This window comes from Carassius auratus, chromosome 45 (assembly GCF_003368295.1).
Source record: "Carassius auratus strain Wakin chromosome 45, ASM336829v1, whole genome shotgun sequence".
NCBI classification, from domain to species: domain Eukaryota; kingdom Metazoa; phylum Chordata; class Actinopteri; order Cypriniformes; family Cyprinidae; genus Carassius; species Carassius auratus.
Window position 1 is genome coordinate 13363876 of NC_039287.1, and position 18640 is coordinate 13382515.

The 18640-nt window shown below is 37.2% G+C and overlaps 1 protein-coding gene across 3 annotated transcripts in view; it reads left to right on the forward strand.

Moving 5' to 3' along the window:
* Window positions 1-18640, forward strand: part of LOC113063325 (disheveled-associated activator of morphogenesis 1-like) — a 79005-nt gene that overhangs the window by 35324 nt on the left and 25041 nt on the right. For all 3 annotated transcript variants that reach the window (XM_026233637.1, XM_026233639.1, XM_026233638.1), the window contains exons 2-3: window positions 6120-6392; window positions 12534-12623. In XM_026233637.1, coding sequence (XP_026089422.1) covers window positions 6210-6392; window positions 12534-12623 — 273 coding nt within the window. In that variant the 5' untranslated portion in view covers window positions 6120-6209. The remainder of the gene's footprint in view (window positions 1-6119; window positions 6393-12533; window positions 12624-18640) is intronic.

An 18640-nucleotide genomic window follows, 5' to 3' on the forward strand; every position in this document is an offset into this window, starting at 1 on the left:
TTGTGGTTCCACACCCAAATGCAAAGCTGTAAAGACAGCTGATGCACCTTCTGCTGCAGGGCTTGAGTGGCGTATGTTTCTACACAGTGAAATTTGTTATACATTCTTACACCAGTTGTTTATTTTGGGAAAGTGTGTCAAACATAAGAGGCTACTCTTGGATTATTGAGGTTATTATATGGCAATATGTTTATCTGTTGTGAATTAAAATACATTTTATTTTATGGTGGCATAAAGTCAAAAATGTCAGGCTGATGCAACATAATAGGGGTGAAAAAACTAATTGAAAAATACAATTAAAATTAGTGATCGACCGATATTGATTTTTTATAACCGATACCGATACCGATTATTTGCATGTTTATGTACCCGATAACCGATATGCAGAACCGATATTTATTTACTGTTATACTTCTGTTTCTGACAATTATTACAACACAAATGAGCTGAAAAAAAAACATTTTATTTATAACAATCACTCCTTCCTTGCATACAAAAAAAACTTTATATTTATACACAAATAAATAGAGGGGTCTGAGTCCAAAAAATTTAAGTGCACTGTGCAAGTGCAAGTGTCTTTGTTTTAAAATAAAAGCTTTGATGAGGTAAAAAAATAAAAACGGGTAAAAAAATAAAGCACAAAAATGATTCTAACATATTGGTGGGGGCGGGAGGGCTATTTAGGAGTGCATAGCTATTTAGTAGTGTAACTTAATACTCCCAGTTAAGCAGAACTAGGTTTTAGTGTAGAAAACAGAGTCTTTCAGCATTCTGCCCTGTAAGCCTGCTTCCTTCAAAAATGTCATGCAGTGGCCGTGCTTGATGCTTCCTGATCATCAACCCAGTCAGGTGCTGAGCAATATGAACGAACTTTTATCCCGAGACTATATAAAATTAAACAGCACTTGTCAGTTGGCATTTTATGATCTAGATTCAATCTAACGTTAGATCATGAAATGCCAACTGACAAAGTGCTGTTTGACTATAATTTAATCAACCGCGATCGCGCATGGAGATAATAAATAATTAATTTCCACAAAGCGGTATATGTATATGTGTATTAGCGAAATAATTGTTATGTAGTAAATGATAATATAATCTAGTGTGTTTAAACAAGATAATCTTGTCAAAAGTTTCATTCAGTGGCATTGTATGGAGTTAGAAATGTGTCTTTATTACATGCGAGAAAATAAAAGATCTGAGAGAAAAAAAAAAGTTTGAGAGAAAAAGTTATCACACTGATAGCAAAAAAACATTTCATGAGAGAAAAAAGAATATTTGAGAGAAAAAGTTTTCATGCCAATAGCAAAAAATAATAATATTTGAGACTAAAAAAAGTTTTGAGAGAAAGTATTTTCTCATAGAATATAAAAAATATACATTTGAAATTTTAAAAATTATTTCTGAGAAAAAAAATCTCTCTCAAAATACTTTGAAAAAAACTCTCAAATATATATTTTTTGCTATCAGTGTGAAAATATTTTCTCAAAAAAAAAAAAAGTGTTTCTCTCGAAACGCTTTTCTTTGCTCTTGATGCAATTTCTTGCTCTCGTGTCAGGATTTTGCTTTCACTGTGAGAATTGTGTCATGGGCGGGGCCACGTTCCTATTGGCCAGTCGGGTGAGCATCGTCTTGTCTTGGGAGTCGAACTGATTCATAACACCATTGTTCGGTTCACCTGCATAGATGCCGCCTCTGCCTTATGGCTAGTTAAGTTGAGCACAGACACTCCAATGTTTGGCTAAGATGATGACACACAGCTGGCTGAGCAAGTTCAGTATTACTGAAGATTAAACATTAAAAAATAGCACTAATTTTCATGAATGAATGTGTATTATATTATGTGCTTGCTAATTGCTAGTAAAGCTAACCAGCCATCATGCTAGGTAAACTTGCAAACTCACCTGGTTTATACTATGTTTAAATCAAATGCCAAATTAATGTTTTGATTTAGATAGTTTCACGCCTTATTTAGTGAGTAGTGAGCAGTGATTGATATACCGTTTGAAAGTGTCCCACCTAGTTTTGTTTAAAATAGTCTTTGTATGGTTGTTGCACATGTTTAGCTACACTGCATGTATAGCTCGCAAACTCAGCTACACGGGGCTTATTCTAAATATTTTTTACCATCTAGCTGAGGTCTAGAGCTGACAAGGTAAATTGCAGGTCTAGGACTAACTCTTACATTAGCAACCCACAAATATGTTTGTGCCTGTACTGTCATGGTAATTATTTTTTCTTTTAAATCTTTCAAACGGTATGTCAATCACTGTCTAACGTTAGCTAGTAGTAGGGTTGCCACCTTCCATGCATACTAACGTTAGTTGAAAGTTGTGCGGGAGGTTGTAAGAACAAGCAGTTACTCTTCAGGTGCTTTGAGGCTAGCAAGTGCAAAGGTAGAAACTAGCTCACTACTCACTAAATAAGGCGTGAAACTATCTAAATCAAAACATTAATTTGGCATTTGATTTAAACATAGTATAAACCAGGTGAGTTTGCAAGTTTACCTAGCATGATGGCTGGTTAGCTTTACTAGCGATTAGCAAGCAAATAATATAATACACGTTCATTCATGAATATGAGTGCTATTTTTTAATGTTTAATCTTCAGTGATTCTGAACTTGCTCAGCCAGCTGTGTGTCATCATCTTACCCAAACATTGGAGTGTCATATGTCCGTGCTCAACTTAACTATCCATAAGGCAGAGGCGGCATCTATGCAGGTGAACCGAACAGTGGTGTAATGATTCAGTTCGACTCCCAAGACAAGACGATGCTCACCCGACTGGCCAATAGGAACGTGGCCCCGCCCATGACACAATTCTCACAGTGAAAGCAAAATCCTGACACGAGAGCAAGAAATTGCATCAAGAGCAAAGAAAAGCGTTTCGAGAGAAACACTTTTTTTTTTTAGAGAAAATATTTTCACACTGATAGCAAAACATATATATTTGAGAGTTTTTTTCAAAGTATTTTGAGAGAGATTTTTTTTCTCAGAAATAATTTTAAAAATTTCAAATGTATATTTTTTTATGTTCTATGAGAAAATACTTTCTCTCAAAACTTTTTTTAGTCTCAAATATTATTATTTTTTGCTATTGGCATGAAAACTTTTTCTCTCAAATATTCTTTTTTCTCTCATGAAATGTTTTTTTGCTATCAGTGTGATAACTTTTTCTCTCAAACTTTTTTTTTTCTCTCAGATCTTTTATTTTCTCGCATGTAATAAAGAACCAAAACTCACTCCATACATTGCTTGAGGCTTCCTGATCATCAACCCAGTCAGGTGCTGAGCAATATGAACGAACTTTTTTTCCCGAGACTATATAAAGTTAAACAGCACTTGTCAGTTGGCATTTTATGATCTAAATTTAATCTAATGTTTAATCATGAAATGCCAACTGACAAAGTGCTGTTTGATTATAACTTAATCAACCGCGATCGCGCATGGAGATAATAAATAATTAATTTCCACAAAGCGGTAGGCTATATTTATATGTGTATTAGCGAAATAATTGTTATGTAGTAAATTAAAATATAATCTAGGGTGTTTAAACAAGATAATCTTGTCAAAAGTTTCATTCAGTGGCCGTGCTTAAGCCTCCAGATCATCCGTCAGTTGCTAAGCAATATGAACAAACTTTCTCTTCTAGACTAATGGTGAGCAAATACAACAGATAGAGAATTAAATTCAGCGCTTTTCAGAATCAGAATCAGAATCAGAATGAGCTTTATTGCCAGGTATGTTTACACATAGCGTACGAGGAATTTGTTTTCGTGACAGAAGCTCCGCAGTACAACAGAATAACAGCGACAGAACATAAAACTCATAATAAAAGAATAAAAAAAACATTTTTTTTTATTTTCAACATGCACTCATTCATGTCTGTTTTATTTAATTCATTTAAAGATACGTCTTTATTGGAGCAGGACATGACGAACACTACGTAACTCGATGAGTTCGTCTCAATTGTTTAGAAACAAGCTGCATAAATTAACTATATCAGGAATTTATGTCTCAGATCTCATTTGTGCATGTCTGTTATGTTAAATAAAGTTGATTAATTAAAGCAAACCAAGTAGAACATATACTTTACCTGTGCACTGAGTTGTTGTTGACTGATCACCTCAGACGCCCGGGCTGCAATGGCCAGTGTTGCCAACTTCTTTCAATGGAAAGTAGCTAAACCCTGCCTGAAAAGTCGCTAAATGTCGCTAGATGACGTCATATGGTAATTACCATATTCATGACGTAGGTGCGTCATATTATCTCGCCCTTTCTGTGCTCATGTACTGCATTTTAATGCTGCAAAAATTCTCAATAAAACGTTTTTTATTATTATATTTTAATGTTTCTGTTGTCAGACAACGGAATTAATATTATAATGACTGAAACGCGGTCCATTAAGACTACATACCAGCTCTCAAAGATGTTAATCTGTGCACTAAAATCCTATTCACGACTATGAAATAACATACACATAGGATTAAGACAATGGTTGAACTGTGATTTCGACTGTACTTGTATGTAAAATAGAGTTTGAAGCAACAGAATATCTTTTTTTAACTGAAAGTGCTGCTCCTCTCTGCTCGCTGAACAGGGCAGATAGAGATGCGTGTGCGCGCGCTGCCTGTGGGGGGGGGAGAGAGAGAGAGAGAGAGAGAGAGAGAGAGAGAGAGAGAGAGAGAGAGCGCGAGCGCTTGTGCTCGTTCGGCAGTACTGGAGAGTCTCAGAGAATAAATAAGGTCTGTCAAAAAAAAGTCGCTAGATTTGTCGCTAGTCGCTTTTTTGGAAAAAAGTCGCTATGGGGGTTTGAAAAGTCGCTAAATCTAGCGACAAATCCGCTAAGTTGGCAACACTGGCAATGGCGGAAATCTCAAAACGGCCACAAGATGGCGCCGTAAATCGGCGAATCCGATATTACAAAACCGATACCCGATTATGGAAAAATGCTTAAATATCGGGAAAAATATCGGTAAACCGATACATCGGTCGATCACTAATTAAAATAGTTATAATGAAAAATAAAATGACATTTAAAAATAATTTACGATGTAAAAAGAAAACCTAAATAATTTGGCTTTGTTCATTTATATTTTTAGACAACAATTGTAAAAATTTAATATATTATAATAATAATAAATGTCATGAAACAATACAAAAATTACATAAAATTACAAAGATATTGGCAGGTGTTTTTTTTATGATTTAATTTATTTATTGTAAACATGTTTATTGTGACTTATTTGTAGGGATGCACCGAAATGAAAATTCTTGGCCGATACCGAAAACCGAAAAAGAGAAAACCAAGGCCGAAAACCGAAACCGAAACACCGAAAGAAATTATGCCAATTATATGCGCGCTGCCTTATTTCCGCATCCAAGTAATGGTTTTATAACGCGGATCAAGCACATTCGCGAAGTGAATAAGAAAAGAGTGTGTTCTCACTGGTGTTAAGTGAATGTCGCATGGAGCTCGTGGTCTGCGCTATGCAGGTCCACGTGCAGGTCGCGGTTTCTGTTTGCGTCATCACAACATTTCGGCCGTGTTGTTTCGGTGATAAAAGTCTATCGGCCGAAAACCGAAAAAGCCATTTTCGGCCGAAAATTTTCGGTGGCCGAAATTTCGGTGCATCCCTAATTATTTGTCATTGACCCAATCAAGTGACTTAACCTGCGGTCTTTGTCTTCTCAATTTTCATATTTGGATCTTATTTGGAATAAAAGGCGTTTTATTTTTGTTTGTGGTCACTGGAACCCAGAATTTCTTTCTATTGTCCTAAATATAGATGTGGCCCGACACATGTGGATGTGTTAATTTGCACAGCCTCTGTAATGCTATGTAGGAAGAGATGCATTGTGGTCCATAGTCACTCCTGTGATGTGGTTAGTTGGAATGAGCCAATCTGATGATTACATGCACGTTATGTGACTACTTGTGGTGTTGCCTAGGCCTAGTAGAGTTGTACTGGGTTGAAGTCTTGATTTAGAGTTTTAGATGAAGCAGAACTGTTAGATCCTCAGGTTGTTGCCTGGACTTTATCAAGGCTGATGAAAGTCTTTATCCTGAGAAATGATGTCATGTCTTGACAAAAGTTTCTTTTTATGTTTTTTCACAGGGCTGAGTGACCCAAGCGTAGCCCTCAGCTGGGGGAGGACCACCACTCTCTCATTCCCATCATCCCTTGAGTCCCCACTCCGAAGGAGCCATGGCACCACGGAAACGCGGAGGCGGAGGCCATGGCATGTCCTTCTTCTTTTGCTGCTTTCAGAGCAGTGACCACCCAGAGATCACCTACCGTCTGCGGGAGGACTTTGCCCTGCAGGCCATGGAGCCCGCACTGCCCCTCCCCAGCTATGACGAGCTGGACGCCATGTTCTCAGAGCTGGTGGTAGGTGCCAACGCTTAACATTTCTGCACAGTTTTATGTCTATTATTTTTTAAATGTAATTTATTGTGGAAGCAGTAAAACTGTTTTTTTTTTCAAGATTGTGTAATGAAAAGAAATTTGAAAAACAACATTTATTTGTAATAGAAATCTTTGGTAACATTATGAATGTGTTTGCTGTAATTTTTAGGCAAATGTTATGCCGTGTTGCTGATTACAAATAATATTTTATTTTGTTAAAAAAAAGTCTTATTGACCTCACACATTATTTTATTTTATTTTATTTACCAGCTCTGGTTATCACCACACTAATATTTTGATTTGTTGATTACAGAGTTAATTAATGAATCAAACCATAATTTTCCATATACTCAGACACTCCTTGTTTGCGCTCTGATTAAGTGTAATTAAAGCGCTGTAATTGATCCATCAAATGTGTTGTCTTTAATCCTTGCTTGAATAGAAATCGCAGCAGAGGCGTGCTGCAGTCTCTGCCTCTCTCAGTCTCTGCCTCTCTCCTCTTTTACTCCTTCATCTCTGCCAGCTTCCACTTTGCACATCAATGGGTCCCATTGAGTGGCCTTGTGTGTTAGACTGCACTGCAGAGCAATTGCTTGTTTTTGGTCTGACCTGCTCTTAACCTCTCTTTCCCTGTACTTGGGTCTGAATTGACTTACAGCACAAAGCAGCAGCAGTTGCTCTCTTTTCACAGCCCTCACAGGAAGATTTCATGCTCTCAGCACGTGCTGTTCTAGCAAATTATGTTGAGTTTGTAAACGAGTGTTGCGTAACTGGCAACCTGCCTGCTTATTCACACGTTGTTTTTCAAGAAAAGTTATATACTCATTTTGTAGAAGATACCTGGGTAATTATTTGAAAAACTGTAGCTGACATTTATTGTGTTTATTTGGAGGTTATTATGCAAATGTAGCTTAATGTCAGAGTTTGGCGCAGTCTTTTTACAAATTCATCATATTCAGCACACTGAGCACATTAGAATTACAAAAATATGCTCAGAACAAAGGGGCTTTTCAGGATTAAATGAAAACAATGAGCTACATGAAGGGAGTTTCCATGTGATTTAGCCATGATGTCTTTTTTCATAGAATTAGAATTATTTGTGTGTTACTGGCCCCAGATAGAACATTTGAGACTCAACCAAAAATTATTACAGTTAATCCTTTAATGGCATCGATTTAAAGGGATGGTTCACCCATAAATTGTAATTCTGTCATTATCTACTCACCCTCATTTTTTTCCAAACCTTCATAAAAAAAATTGTAGATAAAAAATGTAGGCTACTGGTTGTTCTTTATTATACAATTACAATACATGTAGGCATAGAAAGACCATAAAAATATCACAAAAGTTGTTAACATGATTTATGCATTATGTAAGGATGTGACGATTCACTCAACTCACGATCCGATTAACGATTTTGATTTCACAATTCGATTTTGATTTCACAATTCGATTTTCTCACGTTTTTTTTTTTTTTTTAACAAAATGATATTGATCACATACAGTAAATGAAAAGGTGTAATTTTATAAGGCTTTTTCTTCATTTTCTTTGTGAAACTGAAATATAACAAAACTAAATTGAAATTTTAAAACAAACCCCAAATCAAACATGTAGAGACGTGGCATACAGTTGTGTAAGTTACACAAATAAAATAAATACAGTATCTTAATATGAACAAACTAAGGCTTTGTCTGTGCTCTTTCCATTTAAAATTAGAGGCCACCACTGGATCTTAATCATGATCCAAACAAAGATGCAGCATACATGCAGCATGAGTAGTTTTTACTCTAAATTAGACTCTAGATAATTTGGAAATTTGAAGAAAGAACAGAATGGTCTGACTTTCATTTTGTGAATCTGTACTACATAAAACATATATGAACTAAACAACAAGTGAGCTGAATGAGACACAGATTCACTCAGCAATGATACAGTGTTTCCTGGGTTACCACTGTAAACAAAGCTGAGCTGTGCTTATAAAAACTACTTTAATGTGCATTGTTGAGAGGCAAGATGAAAAGAAAATACCACGTAAAGTTTTCTAAAGATAGTCAGTTCCCCTCAGAGATACATTCATAGAAACTCCTGCTCCAATTGTATAGCGATTTGTTTGGCTTCTCAAGCGATTAGAATCATCACATATTTAATTTAATTAAATGTTTTATTTAAACATCAGCGCATTGCATAAAACATTAAAAAAAAAATCCTTTCTTGTGTTCAAGAAAACAAAAGAATTGCTTCCCGGGAAACTAACACAAATTATAATTAATACAAATGAGACTTGGTACAACCAGGAAAGCCTAAGTAGCTTGTAGCTAACAATAACAAATGCTGTCATATTATCTTGCATTTGTACACATAAAAATTTTAAGCACATTTTAAGATTTTATGCACATCTTGGCATTTCCATTCAGCTTTTTTATTTGATGTTCCAAAATGCTTATAAAAGAATATTGATGGTAACAGCTATCAAAATTGTATGGAATTACGGATTGGATGCTATTGAGCTAGCCGGACACTACACGCTCCGGACAGATAGGTCAGCAGATGACTCAGGCAAGACCAGAGGCGGCAGATTGTGCATTTATGTTAACAAAGCTTGGTGTACAAACTCTGGCATTGTTGGAAGACACTGCTCAGCCAACCTAGAGTTTCTCATGGTTAAGTATAGACATTTTTATCTGCCACCGGAGTTCACTTCCACCATTATAACTGCATCTTATATTCCACTAGATGCTAATGCCAAGCTTGCTATGAACGAACTGCATAAGGCCACTAGTAAACATTAGACTGCTCACCCAGAGGCTGCTTGTATTGTAGCTTAAAGACAGTGCTCCCCAAATTACATCATCATGTTTCCTGCCACACTAGAGGAGACAAAACTTTGGATCATGTTTACACAAACATTGATGGAGCTTACATCGCGACCCCCCTCCCCCACCAGGGACAGTCTGATCACCTTTCTTTAGCCCCTTTCACACTGCCATTCCGGCAAATTCAGGGGTAAAGTGTTCCTGTAATTGTTCCCGGGTTGCTAGATTTGGCACTTTCACACTGCCAGTGATGACCCGGTATATGTGCGTGCTTTCACACACAACCCTTGAAGATCCTGTAATGGCACGTGACATCAGCGTGTGACGTGTAATGTAGGAGTCGAGAACGCTAGGCACATTATACTTTCACTGAAGCAAGCGAACGATCTCGGCATCAGCGCGGAAAGTGAGGAACTAACTGATCTCTGCTTCATTACAGTTTGCACATATGTTTTCGTCGCGAATGTTGATCTTCCTTCAAAACAGCCGGTAAAAGACTCGCGCGATAACGTGCGTCATCACTTCGATACGGAATTAGATCTGGCTTTTGTTTACACAGTGCTCGTCCCGGGTCGAACCCCGCAATGTTACTAGGTCCCCGACCCGGGTTCGATTCGGTAATCAATTCCGGGACGTGGTTGCTTTCACACAGAAGGCGACCCGGCAATGTTCCGGAAATATTGCGGGTCCGACGTGCAGTGTGAAAGGGGCTTTTGTTTCTCAGCCCTAAGTATTCACCCCACATCAACTGTGTGAAGCCATCAGTGAGGACCATCAAAGTGTGGCCAACCGGAGCATACTCTTTACGTCAGGAGTAAACAGCACATTCTACCAAATTTCTCCTTTTGAGTCCTACAGAACCAAAAAGTTTGGAGCAAAATAAGGATGAATAAATAATGAGATTTCAAATGAAATATAACTTTAACATCTGTATAAAGCATGAAGGCATAGTTAATACTGTATTCGTTAATACTGTACACTTCAACTATTTCCATTGATGTCATTTGAGGTATCCAACTGTATTATCCATTAGAGTTCAAATCTAATTTAATCAAGAGTTGATTTGACAGCTTCATCACTTACTGTACAGACTACAATAGAGAGTTTATGTTGTACAGTGGACGTTTTCCTCATGAGTGCTGAAAGGTTTGCTTTAGTGTTGTAGAGCAATGATGGATTGATGCACACAGCCTAGACTTTAATGTTTGCTCTGAAGCTAAATGCTGGAGCTTGATGTGGCATGTTGGGTTCAGATAAGGCAAGGTGTGGTTTTCTGCATGAATGGAACATCCTGGTTGTAGTCTGGCTGTCCTTGACTGTAACAAAACACTATACACATTTGTTTTGTATGCGTATATGCCAGGGATGTCTAGACTTAGTGCTGACTGTGCAGCTTGTTTCCGCTAAAGGCTGGGGGATTCACAGGAAGATAAGGGATGGAAGAGACACCAGGCCGGATAAGAGGAACAGCAGCTTTTCCCTGTGGAGCATCAGGGACATCACTGTCACCAAGAACTGCCTGACAGATCGCTGTGTAGTGTTACATGCAGTGATTTACAGTGAGAGATGTACGCTGAGAGGCCTCTTTATTAGGTTCTGCTGCTGAAATGGGCAGGTTGATGGTGGATCTATTCCTTGAATGTGATCCAGTTCAGTTGGTAGAGTTCACAATCAATCAACTTTGACTGATGAAACTATGTACTTTTCCACTTTCATCTTCTCTAAGATTTTCATAGGATTTGGGTCGAACCCAAAACATTTCTCTTTCATTTAGCTAGTTCAGTTCAGTTGGAAACAAATTGGTCAGCATGCTCAAAACAAAGTAGCCTTCATGTTTTTAATGCTTAAATGAAACCAACACATGAAAATCTGCATTTAGTAGACTGCTAGCTTTATTGAACGATTTATATTATGTAAAAAAAAAGTTTGGGTTCATTATGATTAATATTCTACAATAAGGATGCAATAATTGATCAAAAGGGATAGTAAAGACATTTATAATAAACATTATATTCATAAATGTATCATAGTTTCCACAGAAATATTAAGCAGCACATTGTTTTCAATACTGATAATTCCAAGAAATGTTTTTAGAGCAGCAAATCAGCATCATCATAATATATTAGAATGATTTCTGAAGGATCATGTGACACTGGAGATTAGACCAATGATGCTGAAAATTAATTTAAAAATATATTAAAATAGACAAATTTTATGTTAAATTGTAATAAATCACAATACAGTATTACTATTTTAACTTTATTTTGATCAAATAAAAAAAGAAAAAAAATGTTTTTCTTGCAAAAACATTTCCGAAAAATCTTACAGACCCCAAATATAAAATTAACAACAACAACAACAAAAAAAGCCTTAGCATTTTATTTAAATCAACAGAGTGGCTATAGGAGGCTATGGAAAAAAATCTTGCAGTGTCTCTGGAGGACAGCAGAGAGCTTTGTAAAGGGACATTTAGAAAGGGAACACCACCCTCATGTCACAAAATATTCTTTCTGATTGTACACTGATTTAGTTGTTTGCTTAAGTGAATGGATTTCTCTCCCATATACATTGTAATATGAATATTTTCATTTGTGTATGCGTACAAGTGGGAATTCACTATTGAATCATCAGTTTGCACTTTGCATGGGACTCCCATGTCGAGAGCAGCTTACAAACAAACCAGTTCTTTCTCTGTGGAAACCCACACCCACTTTGAGGACGAACCACAACACAGTGATTGTTGAGGTGAACTGCTATTATAAGGACAAAACAAAAGGAAATTACAATTGGCTAAAGTTTATATGTAGGCCTTTCGTTGCCAAAGCCATTGATTGTTCAGTCATCAGTCGTTCAGAGTTTACAGATGGTTTTGGGCGGAATTCCCAGCTAGCTGTAATACATTTGAATTGAATTTGAGGCACTCCACAGAATGCTGAATTGGTCAGAAAGAGGAAATTTACTGATTTCAGCATAATCACAGAGTTTTAATAGAAATATTTAATGCACACTAAAAAGATAAAAGACATTAAATCTACACTTACAAAAGTTGCAGTCCAAATCACCACTAACTCTGTCTGCTGTCACAGACGTTTTGTTCTCTTTCTGTCGATTTCCTCTGTGTCCTCTCTGCTGATTGGTGGAAGCACTTGTGGGTAAAGAGAAAGCTGCAAAAAAACATTCTGTGGTTTCCTTATGCTGTTATCAATGGTTTGTGGCTGGATATTGACCCTGTCTCTAGGGATTTACAGTTTTTATTTTTGCCATATCCAGGTTCTAAAATCTCTCTTTTTTTTATCCCTATCATTTCAGGATGAGCTGGACCTCACAGAGAAGCACAGAGAGGCCATGTTTGCCTTACCAGCAGAAAAGAAATGGCAGATATACTGCAGCAAGAAGAAGGTTAGAGCTCTCCAACATTAGGTCATTGTGTGTGTGTTTGGGTGGGTGGTTGGATGGATGGATGGGATTTTTACCCTCTCATCCTCGGTCGAAGGTTCAGTGCACCAGATTACAGTCAAATTCTGTCAGAATGGTGTTTAAACATCTCGTATATCAAGGTGTTTAACAAAGTGCCTTTCCGTCTGAAAGAAACAGGATTCTGAGTTAATGCATCTTATCTCCACTTTCTGATTTAAAAATAGCTAATCTATTAATGTTTCCATTAATCTTTTCATTGTCAGTTAAGTTTCAGCAGAGATTTTGGATAAGTGGACATGTTAGACTTATTAAAGACAAAATAAAGAGACTTTCTCTGACACTATGTTCTTAAAAGATGATTTCAAACCAAAGCGACCTACAGTAAAATATTGCATGCTGATCTTCAGGATACCCTGTACCCTGTTGTTTGGCAGTGTTTACATCAGCCTTTTTTCTTAGGCGTTACTTTCATACTTTCATTCTACTGTATTGATACATAACTATGAACGACAAAGACAAGACATAGTGACAAACTTTCAGAGGGCTCTCAAGATGACTTACAGTGAATTTATTATAAAGACAAAATGTTAAACAACTATAAAACAAGACATTTCATATTTTAATTCCCACTGTATTGAAAAACCTGGATAATATGTGGTAACTTAATTTCAAAAGTGTGATTTCTAGACCTGGAAAAAAATCATGTCAATTAATAAAATCTTAGAAATTGAGAGGAAAACATACTTTTAAAAGTCCTTATGCCTTATCCTTACTCGGTTATTCACAAATGACTAAAAACGTCATAAGGGCCTATGAATATTAGTGTGAATTTGTAGTGAAAAGGTTAGCCTTGGGCCATTGAGCCACTTTTGAGTAGTGCTAGATGATGAGTTCATTAACTTTAAGCAAAGGTTACAGTCTTGATTAGTTTGCGATAGCAAGAAAGGAATTTACTGTGTCCATGTTGTATTTTGCTTTACGTGAGGCCATCGCATGGGTCTCATGTTATCACCATGTGATTCTGTCAGTTTCCTCAAGCGTAATGTTTTTTTAACAAGCAAATCCTGTTTTCTGAAATCACACTTATTCATTTTTACTGGATACCACTGTATGTTTAGGTATGCAGGAAACAGTGAGGCCAATACCATTTATCATTCATGACCTAATGGAGCTCAGAGAGCAGAGAAACACCAGTGTGAATCTGAGTTCATTAATGACATCAAACCCTCTATGATGCCACAAACATAAGCCCTGCCAGACGTTTCTTCTGATGTGAATCCATGTGTTTGATTCGAGACAGCATGAGCACTGAAACATGACGCACATACACAGACACAGACAGTGGGTGGTCGGTGGTTAACTGCCGGAGATGTGATATCAATAATACAGTCAGGGTGATAGAAAGCACAGTGCAGGTGTATAAACTGCAGGCACTTTGATTGTTCTTAGTTAAATGTTCACACTGAAGCATAAAGACCCAGTGACTCAGGAATGGTTAATAACATTTGTTCTATAAGTATGCGTGCGCATAGCATGAATATAATCTGTATTTGTCATGGTGGCATTGTCATGTGACATACAACGTCAGCCGCTGTTCTCTGAAATGTACCTCCTCTGCGACTGTAAAATGTTGGTCAGAGGTGCACTTCAGAATCTCAGTGGAAGCAGCATGTCTACTAGGTATTCATGAATTTATGAATTCTACTTATTTGGAGATATTAATCATTTGTTGTATGGCTTTTTGCACACACTCTATTTGGACATAGAGAGTATGTTGCATGGGAAATTGTGATTGTCAAACCATTTCATGGTGCTTTCAATAGGTATATACCATATTTTCCGGACTATAAGTTGCACTTTTTTTTATAGTTTGGCTGGTCCTGCGACTTATAGTCAAGTGCGACTTATTTGTCAAAATTAATTTGACATGAACCGAGAGAAATGAACCAAGAGAAAATATTACCGTCTACAGCCGCGAGAGGGCGCTATGTGCGGCTCAGTGCTCCTGTAGTCTACACTGAGCAGCATATAGCGCCCTCTCGCGGCTGTAGACGGTAATGTTTTCTCTTGGTTCTTGGTTCTAAATAAATGCGACTTATAGTCCAGTGCAACTTATGTATGTTTTTTTCCGCATCATGACGTATTTTTGGACTGATGCGACTTATACTCAGGTGCGACTTATAGTCCGAAAAATACGGTACAAAATTTGATATTCTGTATATTACCAAAAAGCTGATAATTGATTTATGTTATGATGATAACATGAATGGTCGATATTATGAATCTGTATTTAAAAAAAAGAGAGAAAATTAAAACAGTATTGTTATATATACATAGTAACTCACTCTGACATGCTCTTTTGTAATCCGAACCTCTTTGATCTAAAATATAGTTTTTAAGTTGAAATTTTCAGGAATTTAACAACATATTTACATGTTCACGGTTCTATGATTAAGGGTCACATGACATGCAGGTAAGCAAATAAAATATTTATTTTGAAGTGTTTTATTTTGAGTCGTTTTGATTTTTTATTGTATATATATTTTTTAAATGTACATTATAATTTTTGTCAGGGGTTTGGCAAGGGAGGAACTCAGGCGCAGACAGGAAGTAACTAAAAACAGGATTTATTTAACAAAAAGGGAAAACAAAAACCCACGGGGGGAAAACAAGGGCTAGGGTAGACACTAAATAATTCTACAAAACACAATAAACAAGGTAAACAAAGACTCTGAACACTAACTACTAACAAACACTCACTGCTAGACAAAAGACTTCTTTGAGGGGTTTCAAGGACAAGATATCTCTGGAGGCTGACCGGTAGGAACACATAAGTTGAACAATCACAGAGTGGAACAATGAACCGACGCAAGACAGAGCACACTGGGAGATCTAAATAGGGGAACTAATCAAGACACGACAGGTGGCACAGATAGGACAATCACGACAAGACTAGGATAACAAGGGGGGCGGAGTAAGGGAATGAGACAACACAAGCACATGGCCCAAAGACAAGGCCATGTGCTTGAACACAAAACACGGGTCTGCCATGATCCTGCCTCAAGACTAGGAAAAATCAAGGACACGAGGGCAGAATCATGACAAATTTTAACACAATAACTTTTGTTGAACATTGAGGAGGCCACAATATCTCTATCTCTTAGATATTGCTAGATGATTTACAGTGTTGGGTATAGTTACTTTGGAAAGTAGTTAGTTAGGTTACAACGTTACCATCAATTAAAAGTAATCAGTTATGATACAGCGTTACCTATTCATAAAAGTAACGCGTTAGAGTACTCATGCGTTACCAAAAATTAAAAGCCGTTTGCAGCGGCTCACACACGACACACGACAGACATAGCCCCCGGCCCCTTTAAATGCACCTAGAAGTCGTGACTCCCGACAATGAATAACGTCAGTCATCCGACTAAATTAACACTGCAGGATAACAATAACAGGATAGACAGTCAGCAATCGGCTATTCCACATGGCGTTTTATTTATTTATTATCACAGAACATATTATTAATCAAAATTCGCACCTAACGTTACCCAGCCCGGGTAGCCTAGGCTACTGTATATTATGAGCACCACAAGATAACTCCTGATTTTTCTTTAACTTTAAATAATGCAGTTATCAAAGTACAAGTATGCTTTAAGGTTGTAAACACAACCTTAAACAGGCTTGCAGATTTAAATCCATTTAGAAATGATGAACAACCAGCCAGCCAACGATCTAACAGAAATTAACAGCTGCCTGTCAAACAAAAATGATAACAAACCGAATTAAATCCTTCACTGCCACACAGGCAAATGACAAATCGCTTAATAGCCGAACTAATTATTATTAAAGTGTCACTCACAGTCACAAGCCTAAATTCGCTTTAACACAGTCCTCTTACATTTACTCTTCAAAGTAGTGATTACAACGTAGCGTTAAATTTGAGGTAGAATTTTTGGCGGTCGACAGAAGCTTTTCACCAAAGCAGAGTGTGCATTTTACCGTTATGTTCTTTTCTTTTTCATTGACAAATTGAAAATAATGTGCGTACTTCCATAAACCAAACGCTGTCCTCTCTGCTATCTTGCCGGGAGTTCGGAAAAACACACACACACACACACACACACACACACAGGGTCGGGCGCAGGGCACAGACGCATCACAGCCATTGACTTTACGATCACAGAGCTTCGGCTCCGCTGATACATCCGCAGGTGGCACAGTAGACCTAGGACTACTGTCTGAACAAAAAGCAGGCTGCAGTCGGGATTTTCCTTTCCTTAAAATAACGGATTACTTTTTTTAAAAAAAATAACGAAGTTACTGATTACTTACGCACGAAACTAACGCGTTAAGTTACAAATTTCAGGAAAAAAGTAATTAGAGTACTCTAACGCGTTACTTTGTAACGCGTTACCCACAACACTGATGATTTATAAAAAAAATTTAGTAAGGTGGAACCAAAAAATTATCTGACACTGGCTTATATTATTAATAACGATGTCTAATACGTTTTTTTTTAAAGCAGATATTGTCTGATGACTGATATAGTTGCAGGGGGATGAACAAGAAATCTGTACTCTAGCTTACCTTCGATCATTCTCTAGATATGTGATAGGGAGAGATTTTTCTTTTTTCAGCTTCAGCACAGTGAAGGTTACGGAATCTCCCCACGCTTAAAATACCATAATATGATACATTAAAAGAAAGCGCCCTACTGAGATTTTTCTTTGATCTTATCAATGAGTTGCAGTGATTCAGTAGCTGGTATGGGTTACAGGTCTGCCATCTGTCTGGCCATGACATCTTTTCTTGTATAGCCACAAATTCTGTGTCCCAATTACAGACCTAATTACTCATTGTCATGGGACACTGAGCCGAAAGAGGGCATGAAGTGAAGTAGGGCGCTCCAAATTGTCCTTTGACTTCTGTTTTTATGTTTTGTAAATGACCTGCTTTCTGACCTGATCCTCTTATTTGGAAGCATATCAGAACGAGCGTTTGGCCAGATCGGGTTGCCGTTTCTGTGTTTTGATAAGTGTCTTTCAGCCACATTTAATTTCACTCTACTTGCATGAGGAGGTCATGCTCTATGATTCAACACATGGAACCAATGAAAAAGATTTAAGACGGTGAGCGGATGGATGAGATTAAGGAAGAATATGTCTGTCGTGAGACGGCCCGTGGCTGTGTAACAGCATTCATGCAGACTCAGCATAGTGCCCAGCCTGGGACTAGTAAAACAGGGGCTTGGCGCTCTTCCCCAGGGCTTCAGTCTGGGATAGGGTGGAAGGATAAGGGAAGCAGTGGTTGGTCCAAAGCAAACAGGAAGGCCTCCATTTGCAGGTGCAGATTATGTTATCTGCAAGGACCAGGGCTATTGAACGGTCTGTCAACCCTTGGAAACAACACTCGCAGCCATCATCTATATTATTATATTCTCTTTCCACTGATTATAAGGTGCAGGACTGTCAATGCAAAATGTTAATGTATGAATATATCTTAAAAAACATTGTTATTTAAATATTTGCAGTCAGTAAGAAATTGATACTTTTCATACTTGTATGCAGCAAGGATGCATTACATTGATCAAAAGTGTCAGCAAAGACCTTTATAATACACATAACTTCTATTTCAAATAAATGCTGTTCTTTTGAACTTTAAATTCCTTAAATGTACACTACATTTTTCATTCCATTGACTTCCATTTTTACGCTTACGAATGTTGGAGACAGGAGACGTAAGCTCATCTAAATTTAAGTGCATTACAAAATTTTGATCGATATTCATATGACATGTTCAGTATTCATATGACATGAAGATGTGTGTCTAATAGATAGAAGATCAGTGCGGCATATTAGCTGAATGCAAATTTTAAAACTTTCAATATTTAGTATGATAAACATTTGCATTTGAATGAATGTCTTTTAATGCTGTCATTAGGAGTTTTTACAGCAAGGTTTTTGTTTCTTAAACAAACTGCTGTAAAACAATAT